Source organism: Oncorhynchus nerka, linkage group LG3 (assembly GCF_034236695.1).
Source record: "Oncorhynchus nerka isolate Pitt River linkage group LG3, Oner_Uvic_2.0, whole genome shotgun sequence".
Taxonomy (NCBI): domain Eukaryota; kingdom Metazoa; phylum Chordata; class Actinopteri; order Salmoniformes; family Salmonidae; genus Oncorhynchus; species Oncorhynchus nerka.
This window is the reverse complement of record NC_088398.1, coordinates 40,727,939-40,743,028: the sequence shown is the minus strand read 5'-3', so window position 1 is coordinate 40,743,028 and position 15,090 is coordinate 40,727,939. Positions and strand designations below refer to the sequence as shown.

General features: G+C 41.6%; 1 protein-coding gene across 4 annotated transcripts in view; it reads left to right on the top strand.

The window, feature by feature from the left end:
• The window catches only part of LOC115107867 (double-stranded RNA-specific editase 1-like), a 200,672-nt gene that overhangs the window by 165,538 nt on the left and 20,044 nt on the right, over nt 1-15,090 (top strand). For 3 of the 4 annotated variants that reach the window (XM_029631580.2, XM_065011767.1, XM_065011769.1), the window contains 2 exons: nt 55-206; nt 13,494-13,662. In XM_029631580.2, coding sequence (XP_029487440.1) covers nt 55-206; nt 13,494-13,662 — 321 coding nt within the window. The remainder of the gene's footprint in view (nt 1-54; nt 207-13,493; nt 13,663-15,090) is intronic. The other variant, XM_029631599.2, reaches the window with a different exon arrangement.

Genomic DNA, 15,090 nt, shown 5'->3' with positions numbered 1-15,090 from the left:
GAAATTAGGTCCCTTTGACCACACTGTCCCCCTTTTTCCACCCTCTGTAATTAGCAGCAACAAGGAGGAGCAGCAGAAGTCCATATTCACGCGCTGTGACAAGCGTGGCTACCGGCTAAGGGACAACGTTCTGTTCCACCTCTACATCAGCACCTCGCCCTGCGGAGACGCACGCATCTTCTCACCGCACGAGGCCGGCATGGAAGGTATGAGGCACCCCACTCCTTACCATATGACAGTAAGAGATGTGACCAAACCGCTTGCTGACCCTTCTGTGCCACCATGTACCATGGTGGCTTGATACCTGTCTTTTTCATCAGGTACATATGTCTGGCTATCCACCGCCTGCTTAATGCTTTTAGATGTGAATCGGGCTGTGAATGCGTTCTGCCCTTAAGTTTATATGAAGCCTAGTTATTGGTTACTAGTCAGACTGTTAATGTGTGACGCACCGTCATATAAACCTAGAAGAGCATTTCCGATCATAAACGTATTGTTTTTAACCTAATGCAATTCACTGAACTATCCCTTTAATGCAAGTGAAAAAGAGCACCACCAATTGGTGTTAGACTCCGAAAGAGGTGCCGGTTTGCTTAAAAAAATATATATATACATTTGTGATTTATTTTTCTGAACCGATTGCACGCAAATCGGGGCGGCAGGGTAGCCTAGTGGTTAGAGCGTTGGACTAGTAACCAACTAGTAACCCACTAATCCCCGAGCTGACAAGGTACAAATCTGTCGTTCTGCCCCTGAACAGGCAGTTAACCCACTGTTCCTAGGCCGTCATTGAAAGTAAGAATTTGTTCTTAACTGACTTGCTTAGTTAAATAAAGGTAAAATAAATCAAAAATTAAATCGTCAAATGTCAGATTTGGCCATTGACAAGCACCTAACTTGGAACGCGGTGGCTGTACAGTAATATGCTATACATGACGTCAGACCTCCAAGTTCTCCACTTCACAGTACTGATTGGGTTTTGACTGACAGCCGTTCCAAACTTCAGGACTGCGCGCGACAAGAAGATACCCCCATCCACCCCGTTCAATGGGCTACTTTTCAGCATTTGTTGTTGTCTGTGAGGGGAAAGCTGCAAATCGAGAGGAGTGGAAAGATGAGATGTTCTGAATGATGAGATGTTAAGGATTATTTAAAAAATACTGCTTTGATGTCATACAAGCAAAAGACACAGCCGTGAGTCCAAATGTGCACTACACATTTCCATATTTAAAAAATCTTGTCATTTACAGTATCAACATTTATGATCACTATGTTTGATCCAGAGTTACAATGCGTTATAGGGTTGGGCGGTATCCAGATTTTAATTTCATCATACCATCCTTCTCTCACCTCAGGATTTACTCTATTACCGGTTTAGTACAGAAGGGGGCACCCCCAATAAAACAAAATCCCTTTGAAGGTCTATTACCAGAATGCTAACAAAATTGGCTCAAGTAAAAGTGAATTTCCATGGAAGGTGCTAGCTAAATATGCTAATGAGTGCAAATGAAAATAAACGAATTGCAAAGACAGTCAATCCAGCTCATGAAGTTATACATGTGTGGGTAGGAGTTACCGAATGTCATATTTAGTGAGTCTGGACATTAACAACTGAATGTGAACGAGAGACATTGTGCAAATGAACAAAGTTTTGATGCATGCTTGTCTGTAGGAAGAACAGTACTTGCTCTCCAACAGCATGTCTACAAGCTGTGCCTTTCTGGAGGCTCTAGAGCAGTGGTCACCAAACTACGGCCCGCGGGCCGGATACGGCCCGTCAGCACATTTGGCCCGGCCCTCTGAACAATACCAGAGACGCTATCGAATTTTTTTCCTATTTGGCCTACAGAAAAAAATCCTAGGCCCGGCCCTGTCAAAGAGAGAACGGAATAATGGCGAAAAGGTTAGGTAAGAGAAAAATTGATTCAGAATGCAGGGTATTTAATCTGCAGTGGACAAACAATTTTTTTTTTTCAATGCAAAGAAAAGGCTGTTTGTCTCATCTGTCAAGAGACGGTGGCGGTATTCAAAGAATACAATCTTCGCCGACACTATGAATCCCGTCACAAAGACAAGTACGATAGCTTGCAAGGCCAAATACGAGCAGACAAACTCTCAAAGCTAAAAAGTGGACTACTATCTCAGCAGAATACATTTGTACGCCAAGCTCAGCTGAACCAGGCATCCGTTCGGGCCAGCTTTCGGGTTGCTAAACTGATAGCAAGAAGCGGTAAGCCTTTCACTGACGGAGAGTTTGTTAAGAAATGTATGGATGCTGTCGCGGAGGAGGTGTGTCCCGAGAAGAAAGATGCATTTAATGCCGTAAGTCTGTCGGCGAGTACAATCACCAGACGCGTTGAAGAAATCGGGAGTAATGTATATGCCCAGCTGCAGCAGAAGACGAAAGAATTTGACTTTTTTCATTAGCACTGGATGAGAGCACGGACGTGCAAGACACAGCGCAACTGCTCATTTTTATTCGTGGAGTTAGCGCAAACTTTGAGATATGCGAGGAGCTGGCAGCCCTCCAAAGTCTCAAAGGGACTACAACGGGAGAGGATATTTTTGACAAAGTGTGCCAAACCATGGAGAAGTTGGACCTGGACTGGTCAAAGCTAGCTAGCATCACGACTGACGGGGCTCCTAGCATGGTGGGCGAAACTCGCGGTCTAATAGGACGCATGAACCGGGAGTTGGAAAAAAGGGTCTCACCGCCCCGCTACGAGTCCACTGCCTAATTCACCAGCAAGCACTGTGCTGCAAAGTGTTGAAATGGGATTCTGTAATGAAGGTTGTGGTGTCGTGCATAAACTTCATCAGAGCAAAGGGACTTAAACACAGGCAGTTCCAAGAATTCCTGTCTGAACTGGAGTCTACGCACGGAGATGTGCTGTACTACACAGAGGTCCGATGGCTGAGCCTGGGCAGAGTTTTGAGGCGTTTTTACGAGCTGCTACCCGAAATTAACGCATTTCTTCATTTAAAAGACAAAACGGTCCCAGAGCTGATCGACCCAGAATGGAAATGGCACCTCGCATTTTTAACAGACGTGACAGAAATACTTAACAGCCTTAACTTGCAGCTACAAGGCGAGGGGAAACTCATTTGCGACATGTATTCACTCATAAAAGCATTTGAGGTGAAATTAGCGCTGCTTTTGGAACAAGTGAAAAAGCGCAACTTCGTCCATCTTCCTGCTACCCAAAACCTGTCGACAGAGAACCCAGCGGTCCCGTTCCCAGCTGAAAAGTGCGTGGAAGCACTGGAAATGCTGAAGGCGGAGTTCGGTGTGCGATTCAGTGAACTACATGTTCATGCAAAAGAAATCCGTCTTTTTCAGAACCCCTTTGTTGCCGACATTGATGAAGCCCAGCCTTCATATCAGTTTGAGTTGGCTGAGTTACAGAACTGTGATGTTCTGAAAGACGCATTCAAGCCCAACAGTCTCATTGACTTCTATGCCGCCCTCCCAAACGACACATATCCAAACATCAAAAAACACGCAATGAAAATGTCCACAGTTTTTGGCAGCACGTATATCTGCGAGAAAACCTTTTCTCGCATGAAACTGCTGAAAACCCCGATGAGATCAAGATTGACAGATGAACATTTGCATCAGTGCTTGAGACTGGCTGTAACTAGAATGGAACCTGATATTCAACTTCTCACCAGCCAGATGCAGGCCCACAGTTCACACTGATGAACATACATAGGTAAGCTCACTTTTCTGACTTGAATGAGTCATTCTGAGCATAAACAAATATAATCATAATAAAATCTACTGGGATAAAATCCATCTTTACAACCATACTGGTAGTGAAATGTATTGTGCTGTGTAGGTGCTGTATCACTTAGTTCAGTTTCTCAACCTGCTTCTTTTGTGGTTTTCACAGGGAAGTTGATGAGAGAGAGCTGCAAACAGCGGTGTGTACAAGCCTACTGGAACCTACAAAAGGATTATAAGGAAGGAACACAAGAACTTTAAGAGACTGCTCATATGTGTCAGAGAGATTCTGCTCTGACAACTGAGCTGAACTTTTATCTGTTAAGATTGTGCATGGCACGACAGAAAGTTAATGTTCCATGGCTTTTTTTTCTATGAAGAACCCAGAGAGAGTTATTTAGTTATTATTTATTTCCTGTTTTTTCTGTGAAGAACTCAGAGAGGGTTATTTAGTTATTATTTATTTCATTAATAGTGTTATTATTTGTTTCCTGACTTTTTTTCTGTAAAGAACCTGGAAAGGGTTATTTGGTTATGTGTGGCTTTCTGGAAAACAATACATTTTTTAAGCTCCCCTACGATCGTCACACTTTTTCTGTTACAAACTGACACCGGCCCCCCATCAGAGAAGGGAAAAGTTATGTGGCCCTCACAGGAAAAAGTTTGGGGACCCCTGCTCTAGAGCAAGGGGCCTGACGGAGAAGAGGGGGGGGGCAGACAGGCAGAGAACGGAGAGGAGAAAAAACACAAGGAAATTAAGATCGCAGTGGCAGCTGTACAAATAATCTATCCAAAGGACTTTGACTTCTCAAACACGGAAGGAAGCTAACACAATATGATGCCTCGTCACCTTATTAATTCATCCACTTAGATAACACGACCCCTAAATGAACTTGCTAACGCAGAATTTTGCATGCTGGGGAAAAAAGAACGCGTAAGAAATATCGAGGCACGTTTTATAAACGCGGATCTAAAATGCTTCTTATTGTAACTTCTGCTCTGCATCAGACTAATTTTGTGCTTCAGTTGCACTTCTAAACTCGGATGAGAATTTACGAACAAGTAGCTACTTTTTCTCCGGTACATTTCTCCGTGTAGCTAGCCTATTTTTCTTCATAAAGTCCAAGATTACCTTTAAGCAAAATATTAGGAAATGTAGCTGGCTCCATTCTTTCTATGATAGGCCTAAACATTAGAGATATGATAGCCATGGTTCATATTTACAAAACAATACCTTGCTTTTTCATTGTAAGTGTGGCTGCCAGTCAAATAGTTTCACTTCTGTGTGTTGCACATTTTCATCTAATGAAAATTAAGTTATTTTCTGCCGAATGTGTTGCACTAATGTATTTTCTATGAAGGAAAATGTTGCATATATTGTGGTAAACCGTTGGGTTGAGTGCACAGGGATGGACACAGAGAGAGGGTGGTTCAAGTCAGAAAACGCGACTTTACTAAGCAAAAAATAATAAACGTAACAAAATAACTTGGATGGCTCGGTCCTTCTCATTAGTCTCCGGGAGCTTCGTTCCCCTCTGTCAGTACACTCCTTGCCTCTCCCTTTTACTCTCCCGCGGTGTGCCACGGTGCTCCATTTGTGGTCTGCACAGCTGGTTGGCACTCTCCCCTAATTACCCCTAATTGGTGCCACCAGCTTCGGGGTGCCCAGTCCGGGTCCTCCCAGCAGAGGGAACCAACGTCGCGACAACGACCTCCCCTCCATCACCAACACCCAGGGTAGACCTCCCGGGATACCACAACATATACAGTACCCGTCAAAAGTTTGGACACACCTGCTCATTCAAGGGTTTTTCTTCATTTTTACTATTTTCTACATTGTAGAATAATAGTAAAGACATCCAAAACTATGAAATAACACATGGAATCATGTAGTCACCGAAAGTGTATATATTTTATATTTGAGATTCTTTCAAGTAGCCACCCTTTGCCTTGATGGAAACTTTGCACACTCTTGGCATTCTCTCAACCAGCTTCATGAGGTAGTCACCTGGAATGCATTTCAATTAACAGGTATTCTTTGTTAAAAGATGATTTGTGGAATGTCTTTCCTCAAAGCGTTTGAACCAATCAGTTGTGTTGTGACAAGGTAGGGGTGGTATAAAGAAGATATATATATTTGGTAAAAGACCAAGTCCATATTATGACAAGAACAGCTCAAATAGGCAAAGAGAAATGACAGTCCATCATTACTTTAATACATGAAGGTCAGTCAATCCGGAAAAAGTTACTTCAAGTGCACTCGATAAAACCAAGTGCTATGGTGGAACTGGCTCTCATGAGGACAACCACAGGAAAATAAGTCCCAGAGTTGCAGTTGATTTCAGAAGTTTACATACACCTTCGCCAAATACATATAAACTCAGTTTTTCACAATTCCTGACATTTAATCCTAATACAAATTTCCTGTTTTAGGTCAGTTAGGATCACCACTTTATTTTATGAATGTGAAATGTCAGAATAATAGTAGAGAATGATTTATTTCAGCTTTTATTTCTTTCATCACATTCCCAGTGGGTCAGAAGTTTACATACACTCAATTAGTATTTGGTAGCATTGCCTTTTAAATTGTTTAACTTGGGTCAAATGTTTCGGGTAGCCTTCCACAAGCTTCCCACAATAAGTTGTGGGAATTTCGGCCCATTCCTCCGAACAGAGCTCTGCCCACAACTTTTCTATGGGATTGAGGTCAGGGCTTTGTGATGGCCACTCCAATACCTTGACTTTTTTGTTCTTAAGCCATTTTGCCACAACTTTGGAAGTATGCTTGGGGTCATTGTCCATTTGGAAGACACATTTGCGACCAAGTTTTAACTTCCTGACTGATGTCTTGAGATGTTTCTTCAGTATATCCACATAATTTTCCTTCCCTCATGATGCCATCTATTTGTGAAGTGCACCAGTCCCTCCTGCAGCAAAGCACCCCAACAACATGATGCTGCCACCCCCTTGCTTCACGGTTGGGAGGGTGTTCTTCGGCTTGCAAGCTTCCCCCTTTTTCCTCCAAACATAACGATGGTCATCATGGCCAAACAGTTCTATTTTTGTTTCATCAGACCAGAGGATATTTCTCAAAAAAGTACGATCTTCGTCCCCATGTGCAGTTGCAAAGCGTAGTCTGTTTTTTTTATGGCGGTTTTGGAGCAGTGGCTTCTCCCTTGCTGAGTGGCCTTTCAGGTTATTTCAATATAGGACTTGTTTTACTGTGGATATAGATACTTTTGTATCTGTTTCCTAAAGCATCTTCACAAGGTCCTTTGCTGTTGTACTGGAATTGATTTGCATTTTCCGCACCAAAGTACGTTCATCTCTAGGAGACAGAACACGTCTCCTCCTGAGCAGTATGACGACTGCTTGGTCCAATGGTGTTTATACTTGCGTACTATTGTTTGTACATATGAACGTGGTACCTTCAGGTGATTGGAAATTGCTCCCAAGGATGAAGTCTTGGCTGATTTTTTTAGATTTTTCAATTTTCCCACTGAGTTTGAAGGTAGGCCTTGAAATACATCCACAGGTACACCTCCAATTGACTCAAATTATGTCAATTAGCCTATCAGAAGCTTCTAAAGCCGTGACATAATTTTGGGGAATTTTCCAAGCTGTTTAAAGGCACAGTCAACTTAGTGTATGTAAACTTCTGACCCACTGGAATTATGATACAGTGAATTATACGTGAAATAATCTGTCTGTAAACAATTGTTGGAAAAATGACTTGTGTCATGCACAATGTAGATGTCCTAACCGACTTAACAAAACTATAGTTTGTTTTCAAGAAATTTGTGGAGTGGTTGAAAACAAGTTTCAATGACTCCAACCTAAGTGTATGTAAACTTCCGACTTCAACTGTACCTCTGCTGCAGAGGATAAGTTCATTAGAGTTACTAGACTCAGCCATTGCTGCCATAATATATGCTTCAGAGTTCAATTAATAGACACATCTCAACATCAACTGTTCAGAGGAGACTGCATGAATCAAGCCTTCATGGTTGAATTGCTGCAGATAAATCACTACTAAAGGACACCAATAAGAAGAGACTTGCTTGGGCCAAGAAACATGAGCAATGGACATTAGACCGGTGGAAATCTTTCCTTTATTTTTTTACTTTTATGTTCCAACTGCCGTGTCTTTGTGAGACAAAAAATAGGTGAACAGATGATCTCCGCATGTGTGGTTCCCACCATGAAGCATGGAGGAAGAGGTGTGATGGTATGGGGGTGCTTTGCTGGTTACACTGTCAATGATTTATTTAGAATTCAAGGCATGCATAACCAGCATGGCTACCACAACGCTCTGCAGTGATATGCCATCCCATCTGGTTTGCGCTTAGTGGGACTATCATTTGTTTTTCAACAGGCCATTGACCCAAAACACACCTCCAGGCTGTATAAGGGCTATTTGATCAAGAAGGAGAGTGATGGAGTTCTGCATCAGATGACCTGGCCTCCACAGTCAACCAACCTCAACTTAATGTATATGGTTTGGGAGTAGTTGGACCGCAGAGTGAAGAAAAAACAGCTAACAAGTGCTCAGTATATGTGGGAACTACTTCAATACTGTTGGAAAAACATTCCAGGTGAAGCTGGTTGAGAGAATGCAAGGTGTAGCTCCTTTGAAGAGTCAAAAATATATTTTGATTTATTTAACACTTTTTTGGTTAGTTTATGATTCCATATGTATTATTTAATAGTTTTGATGTCTTCACTAGTATTCTACAATGTAGAAAATAGTATTAAAAAATCAAAACAAAAGCCTTGAATGAGTAGGTGTGCCCAAACTTTTGACTAGTACTGCACATATATGGCTGTCCACTTTGGTGACATCACATCTTTAGTGACCTTTGACAGCCACAGTCAATCAACCCCAGCTTCGGGTCAGTCTCCATTCCCCTCACTTAGCTGGCTGACACCTTTTTAAATTGAATTTTACACTTGTTGAGAATTCAATATCAGAACTTTTTTATTTTGTCCTATTAACTTTTGTATGTTTTCCTTTTTATGCTTGGTTTCGTTGAATTATAATTTCACTTTGGATGTCCAAATGTGCAATAAACACATTTCAACAAGTCTCTTAATTAGTGAGTCTTCCTCTCCCCCTTTTTCTCTTTGCATCTCTCTCTCGCACTCTCTCATTCCTTTCTCTCGCTCTCCTTTCTCACTATTTTTCTCGCTCTCTCCTTTCTCTACTTCTACCCTTTTGTCTGATTACTCACCCTCTTTATATGTCACATATACATGATTTTGTCATTGTTTCCCTACATACAGAGAAAGACAAAAAGGAAATATCCTTGTACAATTAGTCAGTGAATTGATTAGGCCCGTTGGCCTTTTGAATTAGATTCCAACATCTAGAAATGTTGTGATTAATACAATGAAGTTGTATTTAAAGTTGGCTTTCGTATCCTTTTCACTGTTGAGGTGATTTGGTGTCATGCCCTAGAGGACCACAATAGAAACAAGTCTCTTGACTTTTTTGTGTATGTATCCTCGACAGTTGTATCTGTTGCCGTGTGTAACATGTATTTTAAATTATCAAATCTACAGGTGGCCAGGATTGCTTAGATATTGGTGGTACAGACCCTTAATGGCTTATTGACTGCATCAATACATTAATTCATGGTCTGAAAGAAGCTTATTTGTATTTTATTATGGATCCCCATTAGCTTCTACCAAGAAAGCAGCTACTCGTCCTGGGTCCAGCAAAATGAAGGCAGTTATACATTTGAAAAATATTACAATACATTCATAACATATTTCGCAACATATTTAGTATGTGCCCTCAGGCCTCTAGTCTACTACCACATATCTATAACCCAAAATCCATGTGTACGTACGTGCGTGTATAGTGCATATGTTATCATATGTTTGTATGCATGTGTCTGTTTGTGTTGCTTCACAGTTCCCGCTGTTCCATAAGGTTTATTTTGTATCTGTTTTCTTTATCTAATTGTACTGCTGGCATGAGTTACTTGATGTGGAATAGAGTTCCATGTAGTCATGGCTCTATGTAACACTGTGCGCCTCCCATAGTCTGTTCTGGTCTTGTGGGGTATGCATGGGTGTCTGAGTTGTGTGCCAGAAGTTCAAACAGAAAGCTCAGCACATTCAACATGTCATTACCTCTCAAAAGAAAACAAGTAGTTATGAAGTCAATCTCTCTTCCACTTTGAGCCAGGAGAGACTGGTTGTTAGCTTTCCGTGTACATCCAAGGACCAGCCATGCATCCCTGTTCTAAGCCAATTGCAATTTTCCTAAGTCCCTCTTTGTGGCACCTGACCGTAAGACTGAATAGTAGTCCAGGTACAACAAAACTAGGGCCTGTAGGATCTGCCTCGTTGACAGTGCTGTTAAGAATGCAGAGCAGTACATGTGGACAGACTTCTCCCCATCCTAGTTATTGTATCAATATGTTTTGATCATGACAGTTTACAATCCAGAGTTACTACAAGCAGTTTAGTCTCCTCAACTTGCTCAATTTCCACATTATTCATTACAATATTTAGTTGAGGTTTAGTGATAAAAATACAATGCTTTTAGTTTTTGAAATATTGCGGACTAACTTATTCCTTGCCACCCATTCTGAAACGAACTGCAGCTCTTTAAGTGTTGCTGTGGTAACTGATGTGTATAGTGTTGAGTCATCCGCAGACATAGACATACTGGCTTTACTCAAAGCCAGAGGAATGTCGTTAGTAAAGATTGAAAAAAGAATAGGGGCATAGACAGCTGCCCTGGGGAATTCCATGATTTTACCTGGATTTTGTTGGAGAGGCTTCCATTAAAGAACACCCTCTTGTGTTCTGTTAGTGTTAACTCTTTATCCACAATATAGCAGCGGGTGTAAAGCCATAACAAGTTTTTCCAGAAACAGACTATGATAATAATGTCAAAAGCCGCACTGAAGTCTAACAAAACAGCCCCCACAATCTTTTTATCATTAATTTCTCTCAGCCAATCAGTCATTTGTGTAAGTGCTGTCCTTGTTGAATGTCCTTCCCTACAAGCGTGCTGAAAGTCTGTCAATTTTTTTACTGTAAAATAGCTTTCTATATGGTCAAACACAATTTTTTCTAAAAGTATTCGAAGGGTTGTTTACAGGCTGATCGGTCGGCTATTTGGCCAGTTAAGGGGGCTTTATTATTGTTAGGTAGGGGAATAACATTTGCTTCCCTCCAGGGCTGAGGGCACGCATTTTAGTAGGCTTAAATTTGAAGATATGGCAAATAGGAGTGGCGATATCGTCCGCTATTATCCTCAGTAATTTTCCATTCAAGTTGTCAGACTCTGGTGGCTTGTCATTGTTGATAGACAATGATTTTTTTCACCTCTTCCACGCTTAATTTACGGAATTGAAAATTACAATGCTTGTCTTTCATAATTTGGTCAGATATGTGTAGTGTCAGTATTTGTTGCTGGCATGTCATGCCTGTTTGCTGATCTTGCCAATGAAAAAAATCATTAATGTAGTTTGCAATATCAGTGGGTTTTGTGATGAATGAGCCATCTGATCCAATGAATGATGGCGCGGCGTTTGCCTTTTTGCCCAAAATGTATTTTAATTAAGGTGATCCCAAGCTTTTTATTTTATCATTCTTTGTTTCATAGTGTAGTTTCTTCTTTTTATTCAGTTTAGTCACATGATTTCTCAAGTTGCAGTACCTTTGCCAATCGGTTGTACAGCCAGACCTATTTGCCATATCTTTTGGCTCATCCCTCTCAAACATAAAAATTTTCAATTCCTCATCCATTCTCTGGGATTTAACAGTTTTTGCAGTCATTTTCTTAATGGGTGCATTGGGATGTTCAGCGTCTGGTTGCTCGCCATTACACACCACAGTCCAACCAATATTCTTCACATCAACATAACAATCACTACAGAACTTATTGTATGACCTCTTATACACAATATTAGGCCCGGCATTTGGTACTTTGGTTTTCCTAGATATGGCTACTATATTGTGATCAGCCGATGGATTTGGATTCTGCTTTCAAACTCATTTCTGCAACATTAGTAAAGATATAATCAGTACATGTTGATGATTTCATTCCTGTACTGTTTGTAACTACCCTGGTAGGTTGATTGATAACCTGAACCAGGTTGCAGGCACTAGTTACAGTTTGAAGCTTTCTCTTGAGTGGGCAGCCTGAGGAAAGCCAGTCAATATTTAAATCACCCAGAAAGTATACCTCTATTGATATCACATACATTATCAAGCATTTCACACATGTTATCCTGATACTGACTGTTTTCACTTGGTCTATAGCAGCTTCCCACCAGAATGGGCTTCAGGTGAGGCAGATGAACCTGTAGCCATATTACTTCAACAGTACTTAACAAGATCCTCTCTAAGCTTTACAGGAATGTGGTTCTGAATATTAACAGCCACACCTCCACCATTGGCATTTGTATTTTCTGTAGATCTTATAACCATGTATTGCTACCACTATCATCAAAGGTATTATCTAAGTGAGTTTCAGAGATTGTCAGAATATAAATGTCATCTGTTACTTGCTAATTATTGATTTCCTGAACCTTGTTTCTTAAGCTACATATGTTAATGTAGGATAATTTTCTATTTTCTGGGATGCTTGATTGCTTTACTGGGAAGCTTAGCAGAGGTAGACCATGCTTGGGTTATTTTTATTAGTGCAGGGTGAGCTGCACACAGTGGACTTCCGACTAGGGCACACCACCTCAGTGCTAACAGTATTACTCTGGTTCATAGGCATATGATTACTGCATACAATACCTGTGGGATGAGCAGAGGCATTCAGGGCAGTAAGAGGGATATAAATTAGGTTACTTACATTGTCTTCCAATGCCCCTGGGATAATGTAGATTTGCTGAAGCATTGTGACAACTCAGCAACCCAATGATGAGGATTAAATGCGCTGGACTTGGGTCATTGATATTTAATTGTCTCAACGCAGCCTAATAATGCTGTAAAAGGATCCAGTAACCCAAATTATTTGGGTGGATTTCATCCTCCTTGTAAATACGAGATTTGTTTCCGTAAGGTATCAAAATTGTCAATAAATGTTACACCCACCCAGCTGCAATAGTGTCGTAGCCAGTTATGGAGGGCTGAAAATCTGCTGAACTGTTCAATGCCATGATTTAGGGAGGGCAGAGGGCCAGATATTATGGAGCGTTTGTTGGTGTCAAGTAGAGACCCAATCAGTTCTTCAAATCCAACTTGAGCTGTTCTGAGCTGTCCTTCATAATGTAATTTGACCCCACATGAACCATGACAATACAAGCCCCCGGTGACTGACTCACAGCCTCGGGAAGCAACCTGGTGATATCCTGAACTTTTGCCCCAGGAAAACACAAATGATCCTCTTGGATGTTTTGATAGGAAGCATTTAAATATGCGATAGCCTCATAGAATCCTTATTCAGTTCAAGCAGTTTGGTGAAGAAAAAAAAAATGTCTTCACGAAGAGTAATAAATCATTTCTTTAGCTGCATCAAGTTCTCTACATTTTTCACAAATGAAGGTATCCATCGGACCTTTCCCCGTGACTGCAACGAACATGTCGCGGGGGGGTGATGTTTGGGTCGGTTGTCAGCTGTTCCTTGCTACACACTGGCCCGGCTGCATGTTAGCGTTCTGTGTAGCCTCTCAGAGCTGTGTTGGGCGTGATAAAACAGTTAGAATAATACTGTTAGAAAACTGGAGATTCTCTGCACAGCCGCAGGTGAAGGATTCATCTATCTGCCTTGTCCTTGTCCCCCCCCCTCCCACAGACCAAGGAGACCGACACCCTAACCGGAAGGCGAGGGGCCAGCTGAGGACTAAAATAGAGTCTGGGGAGGGGACCATTCCCGTGAGGACCAGCAACACCATCCAGACATGGGACGGGGTGCTGCAGGGAGAAAGGCTGCTGACCATGTCCTGCAGTGACAAGATCGCAAGGTAACCTGGCCGTCGTGGGCCCCTTTTGCGATCTCTTTCACCACATATTCTTCCCCAAAGCCAACAAGATTGTGAGACACCATGTGGCATTGATAAGTGGTATGGTCCAGGTTGTTTCAATTTAGGAATTGAATTGGACATTAAACAGAGTGGATATGAATTTGACTCACTTACTTACTTAATCCTTAGTCAGTAAGCTGCTCTTATGGTCGATACAGCTTTATTTTATGGCCCGCCTGTTAGGTTACTAGTATCTGTGTAAAGGTGTCCTTTACACCCATTTAGCAGATTCTGCGTTGCCTTTAATGCATAGGAATAGATTAATCCATGATTAATACAGGTTCGGTCTTGACTTGCAATTATTTGATGTGTTTTCGGCTAGTTCTGTTTAGATTGGCCTATGATACAATGCAGAAATTTCATCCAATACATAAGAACAAAAATAATCTTGTTAAAATTAAAATAATGGATGATTGCAATGTTCCCTAGTGGGCTGGTTTTCTAGAGCAGTTAGTCTTTGTTTTATATGTGATAGCACTTAGTTGATAGGCGTTATGCTGTATATCCCACTTCAGTCAGGCCCAGTCTCATTGGATTCAGGCAATGTCAGGGACAGCTGAATCGATGGGTCCAACCCAGGTATTTTCGCAGACACCCCACACAGCCCTGCTTACTGTCCATAGTCAAGGCAATGCCAACAGGAGATTCACACACCTAATGATTTTGAGCATGCAATAATGGCCCCGCTATTATACTATGTAACACAAAAATCTAAGTCAAAACAGAACACGAACACAAATAGCATGTGCACTAAGCTAGCCTAGCTTATAGCGTGATTTAGAGCAAGGCATAGAAAGTGTCACCACTTTACAGAACAGACTACCCTCCAGTTCTCTACACAACACGTTCTCTCCCAACATGACCATGGCAACAAAAAGGTTAAAAAATGCACTTCCTACCATTTCTTACGGAAACGAATGATTAATGACTTGGCAATGGCCATTTAGCTAAATGAACTAGCGTTGTTTCACCTAGCCCTCAGTGTTCTTTCCCTGTGGTTTGTGGGTTTTTTTAATACACCATTCTCCTCTGATTACATGGCCTGCCCCGCGGCACTAATGCACAATATGGAGGCTTAGTTCTTCCTGTTCCCGGCTAGTTAAATGGCCTCATTAGAAGTGCTACTCTCCAGATTAATTTTTTTATTTCAAAAAGCAACTGAAGGCCTTCAAAGCCCCAATCACTTCAGTGTGCTGAGGGAGAGTGGTGATCAAGCTCAAGTGTGTGTGTGTGTGCGATTGTGCAAGTTCATGCATGTGCATGGCCAAAGACCAGAGCACTATTTTTGTCTGATTAGGTTCTTTGATTGTGCGCCCCAGAACCTCCATGGCCACTGGCGCTAGCTACTATCCATAAAGGGTTAAATCA